The sequence below is a fragment of the Seriola dumerili genome, unplaced genomic scaffold (assembly GCF_002260705.1).
Source record: "Seriola dumerili isolate Sdu_G_001 unplaced genomic scaffold, Sdu_1.0 BDQW01000068.1, whole genome shotgun sequence".
Classification (NCBI taxonomy): Eukaryota; Metazoa; Chordata; class Actinopteri; order Carangiformes; family Carangidae; genus Seriola; species Seriola dumerili.
Genome location: NW_019174323.1, coordinates 3,160,531 through 3,177,484, shown reverse-complemented (window position 1 = coordinate 3,177,484; position 16,954 = coordinate 3,160,531). Strand labels below are relative to the sequence as shown.

The window sequence follows — 16,954 nt, the reverse complement described above, 5'->3', positions numbered from 1 at the left end:
CCCAACAGTATATAAAGTAAATAAAGTTTACTTTATATACTGTTGGGTATTTGAGAAAATTAGCTCCACCTCGCACAGCTGCATTAAAATTCTGCTTACACTCAGTTTTCTACACTACAACTTTTAGTTTTGATCCTGCAGGTGCATTTTGATGAGAATACTTTAAATAAAGATTTTAAATGCTCTTACAAGTAACATACTACTTTTGCACTGTTGTATAGCTTTTACTTAAATTAAGAATCTTCTAGTGACTAACAATATAGAACAGCTAGATTTGAATGGAAGTAAAGTTCAAGTGGAAATGAGTGGCAGGTGTTGCAGTTTTGGATTTGATTTCATCAAGTCGAGTACTTGGGTATTTACTTAAACAGACTCATGGTCAACTTCCTGATTCAGACGTTTTTTTGTTTGTTTTTTTCTCACTTTTATATGTAAAAAAACCCAACATTTTTTTAAACACAATTTCACAACAACAGACTTTGAAAAATGTAGTATTTAATGCAGACAAATTTTCACAGTCTCACTGGTAAGTATAGCAAAGAACAGTCTCAGATACACAGACAAGTGATTGAAAGTTGTCCCACTTATAGTACAAAATCTATCAAACATAAACGTTCCATCCTTATGGTCTGACCCCAAAGTATTAACTAGTGAGAGGAAGGCCCCAATATGATTCAATAGTTCCTGATTTCTGCATAACATGCTATTAAAATGTGCAGTGCCAATACCAAGAAATAGTCCAACTGTTTTGCAGCATCTCCTCACAGAAGATGAACTTTCAATTTTCCTTTTCCCTCTGGTTTAGAGCTATAAAAAGTACATATTTTTGCATTTTCTAAAATAATGACACTAAAATTCCCACCGAAACCCAGGCAGACAGGTTCATTTAGGAACTACTGGGGGAATATGTACAAAGTGTACAAATTTAACAGATGGAGTGAATACTCTGCTTGAAGTTGAGCTGTGATGATCACATGCCCAGTGCTGGAACAGGACGATGCACCGGTCTTTAGCATCTGTAACATCAAACATGTTAACGGCGTCTGAAGGCGCGGGAGATTCTCCATGCGTTGGGCTCCTCGTAACGGTTGTACAGAGGTTCAAGACGTTGCTGTTTCTTCTGCTTGCTGAGGCGCGTGGGGTCAGACACTTTGAAGAAGGCTGGAGAAAACTCCACCAGCCAGCGAGGGTCGATAGTGGTCACCTCTCGCATATATTCCTTGGTAGTTAGCACCAACTCATGGTACACAACCCTGTGGAGATGAATGGCAGAAAGTTAGAAGACCATTTTTAATGTCTAAATTGCTTATTATACAATTTATACCTTATCAGACTGATAAAAATTTGAAATGAGGTGCTGTCGTACCACTCAGGCTGACGGTTGAACAGAGCACTGGAGGGGTGAATGTATACAACTTGCTGGTCTATAAGGGTCCTGTAGCCCTCTTGAGGATCCTTTTTGGCTGCATTCCTGAAGAAACCACTGCAAATGGCTTTCTGGACTCGCACTGTGGCTTTTCCACAAGATACCACATCTAGTTTATGTCTGAAGAGAAGAGAGAGCACGTTGGATGCTCATGAGAAATCTAAAAGATTTTAATGAAATTCCACATTCTCTTGGTATCACGACTCCATCATACCTGTCCATGATACCCAACATCTGCTTGCGGATGTCCTGGGCTCTGCGCAGGGAGCGAGCCTGGATGAAGTTCTCGTAACACCAGGGGTTGGAGAACTTGTTGTTCTTCCAGGAATTGTAGACAGCCAGCAAGGTCAGGTGATCGCCCTCAGGTTGGTGGAACTTTGCCTTCTTCTGGTCAGCCAAGGCCTGCTTGTCCTGTAAAAAAAAAAAAAAAAAAAAAGTACAAGACGAGAATGAATGAACAAAAGTTTTAAATAATTAAAGTGCTGTATGATCTGATGTTTCCATTGGAAAAATTGAGATGAAATGTTGTTGGACAAATTGTCTCCAAAGGACCAATAAACTCTTTAGTAGAACTAAAACAGCAATAAAAACACACTGAACAGTCTGCTCTGTGTCTGCCAGTGCGTAAAACCTGCAAAACTTTAGGGACAAAATTTCCAACTTAAGGATGATTCATTAAGACACAGTTCTGGTCTGAACTCTGTTTTCTTAAATGTGTGTTTGGGTTATTGTGAATTCATTTTCAGTCAAGTTGTTTATAGAAGCAAATTATTCAAAGTAATAAAAGTAATTTTGAGTGCGTACATCCTTAGTAGAATAGAACAAATACAGGCTGAATTCTCTATAATGAATGTTATTTAATATAAACTTCACAGTTTGTACTTTCCACATTGACAAGGAGCAAATTTAAAGACAATATAGAAAGCTGCCCACTCAGAATAAAACATTTTTATCCAGTCATTTGTTTGTATTGGGCATACCTTAGGCCTGTAGAAGACATTCTGCACAGACAGCATTGACACGATGGTGAGCATCTCCTCGCTGCAGCCCAGATGGACAGACATGATCAACATCTTACACAGCATGGGCTCCAGAGGGAACTCCGCCATCTAGAGGACAGATTCACAGAAGATGAAAGATTAATATTTTTGGAGTGATACCAGAGGACAAAAGAGAAGTGAAGGCCAGAGAAGAGATAAAACAACCACATAATGATGTACTCAGACTTATAATTAGTTTATTCAAACTATAAATTGCATAGATGTGACCTGATACAGATTTAACTGATTTATATTTGCTCCTAAGAGAAAGCACCTAGTAAAAACACTCCTTACCCTTCTACCCAGCCGTGTGAGTAATCCTTCATCGTCTAGAGCTCCGAGAGTGTAGAGCTGCTCCATGGCTGTGATCAGAGTCTCCATGGGAGGAGCATCCATGAAGTCAAAGGACAGGAGGTCATTGATGCCCATGGCCTGGTGGAGTAAACAAATACATTAAGAAAAGAGATACCAATGTATTTTGTTAATGGTTTCAATTCAAACCAAAATGTCAAGGCTTAAATAAACTTTAATTTCTTTTTACTATTTTTTTTTTTTTTTACTATTCTATTCTTTTTTACTGCATGCAGTACTTCTTAAGGCCAAATAAAGTCATCAGGACCGGCCATAATCTTTAAAACTATGATTACTTTGAAAAATAATGAGTTTGGGGAAAATTCAGTAAGATGCTTAAATTAAGTGTGACTACATGTTTCAGTTAATGTCACATTTAGTGATGCTATCTGAGTAATAAAGTGGCACTAAACTAGAAACATAAAATTTGCATACATTTTGAACTCCTATTACAGTGGTGCCACTAAATGCCTGTACACACACACTGACCTGTGACTTCATTTAAATGCACTTCATGTCTCATGTAGAATCCTGAACATCACAGGTTCAATTATGGGACAGAAGGAGATATTATGTGTCTTTAACAGTTCCCGCCTGAGTCGTCATAAAAGCTCCTCTGTGACCTCCGAATACATAATTTCTCCTTTCTTTTAATATCTAATCTACATTTATAGCAGACGATCAAGTTCAGTGTGGGATAATAAGCCCAGCTCGTTGGCTGCAGAGTGAAACTCTACCTTCAGAGACAGCACAGTGCTGGCCAAGTTGGTTCTCTGGATCTCAGGCACATTGGTCGTCAGCATCTCATCTCTGTAGGCTCTCTCAGTGTAGAGCCTGTAACATTTCCCTGGGCCTGTTCTGCCGGCTCGACCTGCCCTCTGCTTGGCCTGGGCCTAATATTGGAAAGAGAAAACAAAATTCTATTCAACCAGACATTTTCAAATACTTTTCAATAAGCCATTTAATTGCTTTCATTGTTTCAGACCAATATCAGGACAGATTTTAGTATAAACATCTCAAGAAAATAAATGTTTGCAATATTATGTACATCTTGAAAATTGTACCTGTGAGATGGGAGTCACCACGAGTTGGTCAATACCAGTCTTAGAGTTGTAGACTTTCTGCTTGACAAAGCCTGGGTCTACCACATAGTAAATTCCATCGATCGTCAAAGATGTCTCTGCGATGTTTGTGGCAATGACCACCTACAGAAAATAAAGGAGGAAATAAAGATTATTCCACATTTAATCTAAAAGTTAAACCAATATACATAAAGTTAGATTTTTTTATACCAACATCACTGCCTATCAAACTCCGCCTGGGTTTGCTCTTGTTACATTGTTTTAGAGCTGGCACTCAAGGTCAGTAGAGTGGCTTTTGTAAGAAGTCAGACCACAATGACATAACATCCAGACCTAGCATAGCATTGAACTAGCATGCTTTAGATACAGACCATACATGAATTTACTTTGGGTAGGTTTGATATAAGAACATAACAGATATATTTCCCATGTTTTGTTAAATGTAGGTACCTTTCTGCTGCCTGGAGGCGCAGGATCAAAGATCCTGGTCTGCATCTCACTGGGCAGGGCAGAATAAACTGGCAGAATAATCAGCTCAGGAACATCAGGCCCCAGTGACTTCATTCGCTCGTACAGGATCTCACAGGCCGTGTCGATCTCTTCCTGTCCAGTCAGAAACACCAGGATGTCACCTGGACAGAGATGAGGGAGAGAGAGTATGTTGACACGGACTGATGTAAGGGTGTAATGGTGAAAGGAACATCTGTGTGTTTTCAAGGTTTTAAAATCATACCCGGAGGTTCAGTCAGATGGATCTGCATGACAGTGATGAGACTGGCATCCAGGTAGTCCGTCTCAGGCTCTTTGGTGTAAAGAACCTCCACTGGATATGTTCTGCCTGGGATGGTGAAGATGGGCGCTTCGTAGAAGTACTGAGAGAACTTCACAGCGTCCAGTGTAGCTGAAGTTACAATCAGCTTCATGTCGGTGCGTTTCTGTACAGTCTGAAAAACAAACACAATACTCAGCATCTCTTTAAATTCTCCCTCTCCACTGTGACAGAAAATGAATTGATGAGCCTGTGCTCATCTAGCTCACCTTCTTGAGCAGACCGAAGAGAACATCAGTGTGGATTGTCCTCTCGTGAGCTTCATCCAACATGATGATGGCGTACTGACCCAATTCGGAGTCTATCAAACACTCTCTCAGCAGCATACCATCTGTCATGTATTTGATTACTGTCTCGGGGCTAGTGCAGTCCTCAAAACGGATGGTGTAACCCACCTGGAACAACAACAACAAAGAGATTAACCACAGATGCATTTTGGAATAGGTGCCTGAGGTCTCTGGAGATTCTTAAAACAGCATGTTGTTTTGATTCAACAACACATACAGAGAAAGAAAACAAAAATAAGTTGAGATTTGAAAACTACCATTATTGATAAATGACAAGATATAAGGCAGGTAGATCACTCACCTCTTGTCCTAGACAACAACCATACTCCTCAGAGACTCTCTTGGCCACCGACATGGCGGCCACACGACGGGGCTGCGTACAGCCAATCTTCCCCCGCGTGGTGTAGCCTGCCTCTGCCAGGTACTGAGTGATCTGTGTGGTCTTACCAGACCCTGTCTCTCCAATCACGATCAGGATCTGGTTGTCATGAACAGCCTGTGACAGATTAACAAGAAGACAGCAAAAGTTACAAACTGGCCTCACCGCCTTTTGCCCTTTTATTTTTTTTCAAAAATAAAATTAACATGAGTAACAAAAAAAAAACACACCAACAGAACAACAACACTGCAAACAATACCACCACCTGCATCACAGCATCTGCATTCTTCTGCCACATTGCTGCAGGAGTTGTTTGATATCATACTTCATCAGCACCAGAGAAAACAAATTCAAAACGTGAACTAAGGCTGAAATCTGGCCATTTACATTTGGCAGCTGTTTTCATTAGATGTGTAAATGTACTTAAGCATCAACATCTGCTTGTTAAAGGATAATCACATTTTCAGTGGAGCCAAATCAGAAGCACTTATAATGTCCCGTGTGAAGCATCTAAATAAATGTCTGAAAACGTCTCTCTTTGATGAACCTGAATGAGCTGCTCCTTCAGTTTGTAGATGGGCAGACTCTCCCTCTGCTCCAGGATGGAGAGCTGGGTCTTCTTTCCATAAGAGGCCTTGTTGCCCCCAAAGGCATGTTTCTTCCACTCTGGGATGTCGTTGGGCATCATGCCAATGCCTCTCATGTTGGCTGCAATCTGTCTACCATCAGCTGTAAAAGGGGATTAGAAAAGAGCTTAATAATGAAGAGAAAACTTCACTTACTCACTAATAATGCCCACCCCTGGAAACAGCTTGACCACCTGGGGCCATGGAGGGCATACATGCACACTGAACCATGGCGAAGCTACTCCATCCGGCCAGATCGAGGGCTACAGGAAGCCAGATAAACATCTCCAGTACTGGCAAGCCTGAGGGGTACTGTCTCCTATCATGGAGGAAGTGTCATGCCCGACTCAGACTTGGCTGCAGTATTTATGAAGGAGGCTTCATACATAGACTGCATTTCGAAATTAATTCTGATATCTAAAGCTCAAGTGCCAAAAGCAAAGATAAAACTCAAAATATATTAAATAAACTCTGGAGACAGAGATAAGATAATAAATACGCTCATTTCAAGCTAGCAGATGTTTTTTAGGGATATAAACTGATTTGATGAATCATACTTCAGCTTCAACATCTGTGACTTAGACATGACTTAATATGCACATCTAATGGATTTCTTACCGTCTGGCAGCGGGTCGACCCAGTGTTTATTCAGCCCCATGGGGATGGAGTCCATCTCTGCCTCACGTGCAGCTTGCTTCAGCTCTCGCCTTTCCTTAGCCAGAGCACTCTGCATCATGGCCGCCTGGGACAGAGAACCATCTGGATTCTATGGACAGTAGAGGAAAGACATAGGGGTCACTTTGCGACTGCATTTTAATAGGCTATAAATGTTTTTTATGTTGATGTATGTTGGTGCTGCGTCCAAGTCAACTGAACAAAAATGATCTGTTCTTTTCTAATATTCACTCTGCTGACCATTTCCATCTTCCCCAAATTATACAGTAGACACGGATTAATCAGACAAAATTTGAAATGGAATTGCTCAATTTGTTCAGCAGGAAAGAGCATATGATTATTTTTATATATATATATATATATATATATATATATAATATATATATATGTGTGTTGAGGTATAATGTACCTTGACAATCTTGACAGGGCTCATGTCCATGCTTTGTTTGGTGTGTCCCCTCAGGAATGGAGGTTCCTCTTCAACCAGCTCAATTTCCAAGTCTTCATCTGAATAAGAATAAATACAGCCGATCACAAAGCAGCTCACTCATATTTCACATCAAGTAAAAGAAAAAACAAATTTATCAAATATTTCAGATCAGATCAAATCAAAGTGCAGACAATCATGTGTTGCAACAATAAGAATATCAGTTTTGTGTGTTTTACTAAGGAAACACACATTTTCGGTTACTGAAGTGGTTGTGTGATGGGAGGATACAAAGATCTCTTACCCTCTTCATCATCAACTTTAGGAAGGATCCCTGTCTCGTCGTCAAAATCAGGGAACTCTTCTTTGGACAGCACATTGGCAGCAATCATCTGTGAGGAGACAATCAGTATTAATATTGTCATATGATAAAAATAAACTTTTCCTCAAAGCCTTAAGCAGCTTCTGATGCTTTGAACCGTGTGAAGGAATCCATACTGTATACGCCCACCTGTTTGATCTCCCACTTCTCTGGGTCAGAGATTTTAGTGAGCCTCTTGCGCTCCAGGGTGTCGTCCTGCTCCAGCTCAGGGGCGTGGCCCAGGTTTAAGTTGCTTGGTCTGTCGGGATTCCTCATGGAGATCTCCTCCCCTCCGTCTGGGCCCACGTTCCTTCTCCTGTTGGGGTTCAGGTCTTCTCCTGTCTCCTGGTCCACATCCTAGCAAGGAAAAGAGGGAGAAATTAGAAATCGGACATGTTCACAATGGGAGGAATATCAGACTAATATAAATTGCTGAATGTTGTCTTACCTTCATACTGAGGCTGGTCTTGGAGCCAGTGAATGAGAGCACCTTGACTTTGACTCTTTGGCCTTTGCTGACAACATCAGCCACGTTGGCCACACGGCCTTCTCTACGCAGCTCTGAGATGTGGACCAAACCCTCCCAACGTTTCCTACACAAGGAGAACAACACGGTTGACTTTACTACGAGATTAGCAGACTGAAAAATATAGTTCCTGTCTAATAACTGAAGATCCATGTACACACCCTAAATCATAGTAATGCATATTCAACCTGACTGCAGACCTTAACACTTGCATCCAGTGTAGTAACCACTAGTCTAAGCTGCCACCCTGAAGTTAAGTTACAGTTCTGTTAATGGCCCTTTGGTCACTTAATACTGACCTTAAACCCTCCAGCTGAACAAAGCATCCAAACTGCATGATGCTGGTGACTTTGCCATTATAGATGTCTCCGACGGAAGGCTCCTCAGGTGGAGGGCGGTCCACATGTTTGTCCTTCCAACGGTCAGAGTCTCTGTCTTGGTCTTTTCTGGGGCTCGGTGAACGCTCAGTCCAGCGAGATGATTTGTCTCTTCTTTTGCCGCGATCTCTGTCTTTATCTCTGTGCCGATCACGGTCTCTGGAGCGAGACCTGGATCTGGAACGTGATCGAGAACGGTGTCTTCTTTTTCTGTCTCTGTCTCTGTCCCTGTCCCGATCGCGATCCCTCTCCCTGTCTCTGTGTCTGTCTCTTTCTCTGCTTCTGCTGCGACTTCGGCTGTGGCGTCTGCTCTTCTCCGACCTGAAAGAATACGTGGGAAAAGTACAGTCACATTCAATAACAATACAATAATAACACTATGCCCTATATATAACATGTAAAACTTCTTTTTCAAGAAGGGAAGTAAAAATATGACCTGTGTCCTCGGTCATCTTACCTGCTCTTGCTGCTTTTTGTGTCTGTCCCACTGACACTGGGCATAAACATCTCCAGCTCTTTCATGGCATCAGCTGCGACTTTCACATCATCCTCATCTAGTAGCCTCTGAGAGAATTAGCCATACAGCAACATTAGCAACACAGTAGCTTTTAGCTTTCACTAGTTAACATCTTGGTTTGGTTTTATCATCATATTAATTTTAAAATATTCACAACATCGAATATACTGCCAACTCGGAGGCAAACACTGGATTTGGTAGAAGAGTTGTCACATTTTTAACTTCAAGAACACAAACAGCAAGGTGCAGACTAGTGTGAGCTTCAGTGCAAGTCCATCAAAAGCGTAGCGTCAAGAGTGCAACGGGGGTCCATCAGCAAACTATTGGTGTTCAAAGGCAGGCACCTGGATTCTTCCTTGCTTATAAGGTACACTTCTCACACACTTGCAAAGTGTATGTGACATACTGACAGTAGGGAAACAAAGTGTAGAGTCTAGACAATACATGTACAGGAAGTGAAGAGATGCAATGTGCGAATTCACATCAGTCCACACATGAATATATAGCACCACAAATATGCCACAAAGGGAACACAATGTCTCTTTTTAGATGTACCTCTGTGTTTTAGGTGTAAATAATAACTCTCTCTCCCTCTCACCATTATTATTAATGGTGACATTACAAGTTAGACAGATGCCACCTACAATTAATGTGTTTATGCTACATACCTTTGGTGCTGGATCATTGGCTCTACAAAGTGCAGGAAACATCTCCTTCAACCTATCCTTTTCTGTCTTCGGCTTGACCAAAGCCTCAGAGGCTGAAGATGAGATGGATATTCATTATTGGAGTTTTGATGATGAAGCAACACCACATAGAATTACACAAACGAAGGACAGATATGTAGCAATTATGTGGTAGAAGTAGAGACATTATACAAGTTGATATTACACTGTTTCTTGGGAGGAAACATCTCTCAGTTTAAAAGATGTCTATGCATCCTCAAACCCTCACTTTCACCATTGTTGAAAATAAATATAGCTATAGCAGAGAAACTGAACGGCTACTTCTGTGAGTTAAGGGCTATTATTTGGAGGACCACCATTAAGTTCAATTACTTAACGGTAACAATAGCTTACCTTTACTTGTTGATGCCTTGGATGGCGGTCGCATTGTCTGAATGAGCCTGAGCAAATTACTGATGAGCGAATCCTACAATAATTACAGCAGATCAGAAGAAAAGCAAAGCGATTACTTTACCTGTTGAGGTAGCTAACTGTCATATCACATCTGCTGATGAAGCTTATAATGTTGAACTTACTGTGAATTCGGCTCCATTTTGGAGCAGAAGACCTTTAAATCCATCAAAGGTCGGTTGTTTTTCAGCGAGGTTGATGACAAATTCAGCTGCGAACGAATGAAAGAGTAACTCAACAGTGGACTGCAGTTAAACGTTAGACTGCAGTTAGAAGTTAGAAGATAAGACGAAACAACAATACTGACAACGGTGAGGTGTTGTCACAGGCAAACAAATGTACTTGACGTTACAGAAATAAGCTTACAAAGAACTTGAACTACTGGGAAAACATGCTACTTTACAACGATAACAAATAAAAATCTGTGGCTAGCCAGCTAATAACAGCTAGTTAGCAGCTAGTTAGCCGAGATTTCTCGTTAAGGGCGGCTGTTCTTAGACACAAAATACACACCTAAATCCTTGTCACTTATTCCCAGATGGTTGTCGAGCTCTGTGCAGACCTTTGACACCAAAGACAAATATTCAAGCTGCGATAGCTCGTCAACTCCACCATCTGCCATTCTCCACGAGTCTTGTTTTTGTTCAGAGAGAGCTAAACGACGGTAGACATATTGAATACGGGCAATTTCCGCTTCCGTCTTTAACGGAAACACGTGGCAACAGGGTTTCCTGTTTTGCCCCTGCTTGCCGCACGATGGTGCTACAATTCTTAATGATACATTTACACCAGTCACCGCTGTTGATTTCGCCACATGTGAAGTGTTTACTGTGAAACTTCGATTTGTCACCTGGGTGTAGGTGGCAGACTATAAAAATCTGCGTGGTATGAAAGTGATCCATCAAATCAAAAGCATCTCTGAGGGAGGCACTCCACAGGCTTAAATAAATAGATAGAGCTTTACTGTCATTGTTCAGGACAACAAAATTACTGAACCCAGTGCACACGTAACAAAACTGGGCTTTTGCTCCAGTTATTTGACACTGGGGGTACATATAGTGCATATAAAAAGTGTACAAAAGTACTGGGGGTATGTGTGGTGCGACTGGGCTTGCTCCAGTTATTGCTCACTGGGGGTGAGGAGACAGGAGTACAAGCTGGAAAAGAAATTGTTTTTAATCCGGAAAGTCTGAGCTGCAGAGAGCTTACGGATTGTTTACTGTGTGAGTGTTGATAGTTAGTCACAACGACTGCCCTAGCGTTAGTGCTGAAACTTCACTGGATAATTAACAGAGGTCTTGACTGGTGAAAGAAACACAACGAACCAAACAACAGAAACACAAAAATCAATATATAAATTAGCCTACAGGAAATGACAAGCGCAGCTGCTAGGGAGAGAGGAGAGGGGAAATTAAATATATATCTGAATAACTGTATTCCTATCTTTATAAATTGCCTTGATGACACTGCTAATTTCATTGTGCATTGCTCTGCTCTGTATGATGACAATAAACAGAAATTAATTGAAGTATTTTGCATTGTTTTTTCACTTGCATGCTTAGCTTTAATGCTGAAGTAAGTGTCCCACTCAACCATAAATATACACTTATGCAAAAGAGGATGACAGGTGAAGTTTATGCCGCTATAACTTGTTTTAAGATCATTTCTACAATTTGATTTCACTGATGAAAACCTATTTAAAGGGGAAAATTATCACTTTAGCTGGACTTAACAAGCTGTTAACAGTCTAAAGAGAGATTTGCCAAAAACTGTCCCACAGAAATCACTCTCTATCATTTTAAAACAAAGTGGAGTGAATGTCTTTTTCTCTGTATTAGGCTCCTGATCCTCGTGGTATCAACTGTGTATGACCTTTGTAAATATTTAATGCACATTTTGGCAGGTTAGGTGAAGAGCTTACAGATAGAACTTATGTAATGGTTTATGTTTTATGTTCTCTAGGCCATAGTACAGATCCTGCTATGACCCTTGGGACGCATAGCAAGACCTACATTATGTCTACACTAGCAGTAGCTGCCTGAATAATTTGTTATAGTGCAATGAAGAATTTATTAACAGTGATGGGTTTAAGATATTTTAAACATTTAAAAAAAAAGCATGTTGATCGTTCCATGTTTGACCCAAATGAAATTCACTAAGTATGTGCACATGTGGGCAACTTCACTAAATGCTCTTTTGGCTCAATGGGAGCAGATCCCTGCAGCCAGCTTCCAAAATCTGGAGGAAGATTTTGTAAGCTGGCTGTGCAGTGTTTATCAAATTCTTAGGAGTACCAAGAAACAAAGTGTTTGGTGAAAACAAGAATTGTTCAAAGACATAAGAACTGTGTTTTCAGCAATGACTCACTCTATGCAATCTTCAACACTTAGCTAAGGCTTCCACCGCGACTTTATCTATGTTTTTATCTTGGCCAGTACACAGAGTGTCACTTCATGCAGTCATGATTCATGGTGCTATATGCACTAACAGGTTTTTGACTCATGGAGTCTTGAAAGTGTTTCACGGAGGGAGAAGTGTGGACCAGTAAATCAAGACTGTATATTGTATCAGTTTGTATGAGCTGTCAGGGTCAATGTAATGTATTGTATCAAGTGTATGGTGTTTATGTTGGGAGTGTGTGCTGGTATGCTGGACATGGGAGACATCCTTCCTCCCCCCCGTCCTAGGATAACCCTCAACTCCTTGACTTATAGTTTTGTGGACCCTCTCACACATTCACATGGACACTGTCTCGCATCTTTCCATATTTCCCTCTCCTGGTGTTTAGTTGCCCCCACCCCCACACCCCTCTTCCTATCTCAGACCCCCTACCTCTAATCTCCTTATCAAATTTAATCCTCATTATGAATCTATAAACATACTAATTATTTAACAGATTAGTTCATAATTCCTGATCAAGAAACCTTTCATAAGTTCTCACACAATTGTCATGTTCATATAACCTCTGACATTTTGTAATTTCAGGAAGAAGATTATGTCTGCATGTGTGTTTCAGACGAGCACTGAACCTCTGTTATCTCTGGTAATTATTTTTGCTTCACTTCGCATTCAACACACTCTCACTTGTGCTTCTTTAAAAGCATACATTTTACATTTTTATGTCTTCCTGCAGTATGTTGACTTAGGCAGTAATGGATTCTCTCTTAGACGCTTCCATCTCAGGAGGTCACTTTCCTCAGAAGAATCACAGGATCTTTTCCAAGTCGATGCATTTTTACATCCAAGTATTCGTCCCGCTTGTACTGTAAAAAAAAAAAATACGATCTGGAATGTATTCAGCCGTTCGACTTTTGGGTACTGTCTTAGTAAAGGAAAATTTTTACTACATTTCATGAAGTAACTCAAGTGATCACAAACAACCCAAATTTATGCAAATCTGTAAGCCAAAAGTTCATAGCATATTAATTCCATGGTCAAAAGTAAGGAGACACTTGAACATTTCATCCACATGTGATTGTTAAACATCTCACTCCAAAACCATGCACATGAATCTGCTGCTATAACAGCCTCTTATCTTCTGCAAAGACTGGCTTTTCGGATTTTCTTCGCTACGATCAGCCACAATTAATTAATCACAACACATTAACACATTAATCAGGTCCAACACTGACGTCGGGAGTCAGTCAGTGTTCCAGTTCCTCCCAAAGGTGTTCCCCAAGGATGAGGTTGAGGTGAGGGCACTGTGCAGGCCAGACAAATTCTTCCAAACCAAACTGGGAAAAAAAAAATCCTTTATGGACCTGGCTTTGTCAAGGTGAATCTTTCCCAAACTGTTATAAAAACTTGAAGCACAATTTTGGCTAAATATGATTGTATTGTTTAAACATCTTGGGAAATAATTTTACTTCATTTCTTTCCCCTCGTATGAATTCAATGAAGCTAGACTGAGGGAATTATGTTAGCTTAGCATTAAGACTGGAAGCAGGTCGAAACAGCAAGTCTAGTTAACTCTCTAAATACAAAAATTATTCTAAACAAATACAACAACAATCACCTCAGAAGCTCACAATCTAACAAAATGTATGATGTTTGTTTAATCCTTACACAAAGTAAAATGTAGAAACAATAATTTATGATTTTATGGGAATTTACGTCTGTTAGTGAACAACAGACAGGTGCGGTGACGTCCCAGGGTTTTTGTCGTCCCGTTAAGACACATGGATGGATAAAGAGTTGTTTGTCAAGAAGTAGTTACACTTCGTCTAACAAGGTAAACAACCTGTGGGCTTCAGAGCTGCTGGTTCATGTATATTTGAATGTTACAGAGAGCCAGGCTAGCTAGCTATTTCCTCCTGCTTTCTGTCTTTATGCTAAGGTATCGACCTCCAGGCCCTGACTCCATATGTAGTGCATAGTTATGAGATTAACATCGATCTTTTCATCTAACTTTCAGAAAGAAAATGAAGAAGAATCCCTGTCAAACTACTCCATTATGGATTCCCTTAATTAGAACTAAGGGGCCTGACCCAAACCATGAAACACAGCCCCACAGACCAAAAACTGTGGGCTCCATAAAACTTTAGACCATATAATTTATATAGAGGTAACTTATGGGTAATCAGCACAGACAGAAACAAGATGTTGAAACAGCCAGCACCATACTGCTGGCTACTTAAGATTCATACAACATCTATTTATTTTCTGTCCTTGTGCATTTATGCACATTGCTACAGATCCAGCCAATATTTATAAAGATATGCCTCAAATACTCCCTTTCTCCTTTTGACTCCCCTGTGTGGTGCGGGCTTCCAAGATTTTGTATATATTTACAATGACCAGGTTGTATAGGGCCAGTTCTCTTGCTCTGCCGTCCTCACCTGACCTGATTTGAGAGGAAGCAGGGAAATGCATGGGCAACAGGAAAGGGAGGGGAGGGGGAGCTGTGCTCACACTTACATAAGAAGCCTCTAATGTATACAGAACACATGCTACATGCTACGTGTACATAGCTGTCCTTGATGTCCTTTCAAGAGTTTATACATGATTTCTGTGATGAGCAGTAATGAAACAAGAGAGACAGCGACTATGAGGATTAGACAGACTGAGAAATAGAGACGAGAAGAGAAAAAAAGGAGAGAGCTTCTCTTGGAGCTGATCCATGTAAGATTCTGTAGAAGGAGAGAGTGTGTGTACAAAAGAGTGAAAGCGACAGAGGGAGAGATGGAGGGGGAGGTATTACTAGGCCATCCTGTCTCCCTTGGGTCCCAATAGTTGGATTTGCATTCTTCTGCTCCACTGTCCTGGTACACAGTGTACAGAGCACACAAGTTCATGCTTGCATGAAGTCCTTTTCAGCCATTTTTGCAATAAAAAGTCAAAGTAAAAGTACAAACAGAGATGAAATTGAAGACTTTTTTGCTGCTGGGCGACGTGCACGGACCACGTACAGTACACCATGTGCTTTGTGTAGCTGTGGTTGCGTGCGTGCATGTAGCTATGCACATGAGGAAAGCCAGGAAAAGCGGGTTGGATGAAAAAGAGTCTCTGCAGCATATACTGCAATTGACAGCACAGCTGGCTGCAATGTTCTCCTGCTGCTGAGTGGAAAATTCCTGCTATGACGGAGCATGGAGCATGAAGTGTGTGTATGTGAGAGAGAGTGAGAGCGAGAGCGAGTGAGGAGGGTGTGTGTGTGTGTGTGTGTGTGTGTGTGTGTGTGCATGACACACATGAGAGAGGGAGAGAGAGGGAAGGAGGAGGGTGATCCAAGGGGGCTGGGCTATCGTCCAAATAGCTAGCGAGGGATTGGTTGGCGGAAAAGCTGCCTTTGTGAGATCACAGCCCCCACAACAGCTTCCACCCACACGACGGACTTCATGTGAAAAGATCCACCCTGCCTCCACCAAATTTACACAAAAAAATGTGTTCTGAAAGAAGTGCAGCCTTCAAGTCACTCACATCACTTACTACACAGTAATAGACCCAATTACACACTTTTCCAGACAAGTCAGATTTGACCTTCCACTGGCAGACTACAGCTACTATTCCTCATATACAGCAGAGTACCATGAATTATAGTTTATTCCTTTATACACGTGTAGCTACGTCCGGTAACAGTGAAGCATGCACAATGAGAAGTCTCACTGATTTTCAGGTCATATAATACTGACCTTGTTAAGTAGGGCGACACAAAAGATGTGACAGGAATGGTAACACACAATTGTCATCCTGAAAGCTAAGAAGTGGAGTACAACAGCTGTTAGTTACTATCTTTAAAGTCATTATTTTTATATTAACAATGGTTCAAATAACTAAATGCAAAAATTCTTTGCCTTATAGTTTTAATGAAGGCACACCATGTGATGTAGTATTTTACACTCAGCTTGCTCTATGTGCATATGCACACAGCCTGTATTCAGAAACGGAACCTTAAAACAAGCCGTCAGGTCGTCTGTAACTTTGTGATGTCACAACGAAGCAGTCACCACCCTCAGCCATGCCCCAAGCCCCTCCCACCTGGACACACAGAAACTGACCTTGCAGAATTTGTTTTTTCTGAGTGTTTACCTAAAATCTGCTTTATTTTTATTCAATCAATCAGAAAACATTCAGCCAATCAGAAGAGAGGCTCACAGCCTCCTCTCTTCTGATTGGCTCACTGATCTGTTGTTACTAGAGCTCCAGAGAGAAGCCTGAGAGTGGAGATGTAAAACTACATTGAGATGGTTTTTGGTTCCACAAATATATCTATTATATACATTTCTTATGAATCAACACAGGAAAATTGTAAAATATGTGACCTTTAAAAGTTCTGAGTGGCTGATATGTTGATAATGAATGAATTTTCACAGGACAGTGACAAAATGACCTTTATCATTTAATCACCAGATGGTCATACACTGTCAGACTGGACATGTCACCTTCAAGTGACCATTTATAACCTGACCCTTCACT

The 16,954-nt window shown here is 40.9% G+C and overlaps 1 protein-coding gene across 1 annotated transcript; it reads right to left on the bottom strand.

Annotated features, from left to right (window-relative positions):
* Positions 1-475: 475 nt before the first annotated feature.
* Positions 476-10,722, bottom strand: LOC111220449 (ATP-dependent RNA helicase DHX8). Its single transcript, XM_022743543.1, has 23 exons — positions 10,553-10,722; positions 10,165-10,250; positions 9,983-10,055; positions 9,572-9,663; positions 8,844-8,950; positions 8,309-8,707; positions 7,932-8,076; positions 7,634-7,840; positions 7,427-7,514; positions 7,105-7,202; positions 6,639-6,786; positions 5,942-6,123; positions 5,317-5,511; positions 4,938-5,123; positions 4,633-4,843; positions 4,350-4,531; positions 3,882-4,022; positions 3,555-3,710; positions 2,761-2,898; positions 2,407-2,535; positions 1,641-1,837; positions 1,367-1,546; positions 476-1,253 (listed from the first exon to the last, which is right to left on the bottom strand). The coding sequence occupies exons 1-23, from the start codon at positions 10,659-10,661 to the stop codon at positions 1,034-1,036; spliced, it is 3,669 nt and encodes a 1,222-aa protein (XP_022599264.1). The 5' UTR covers positions 10,662-10,722; the 3' UTR covers positions 476-1,033.
* Positions 10,723-16,954: the final 6,232 nt, after the last annotated feature.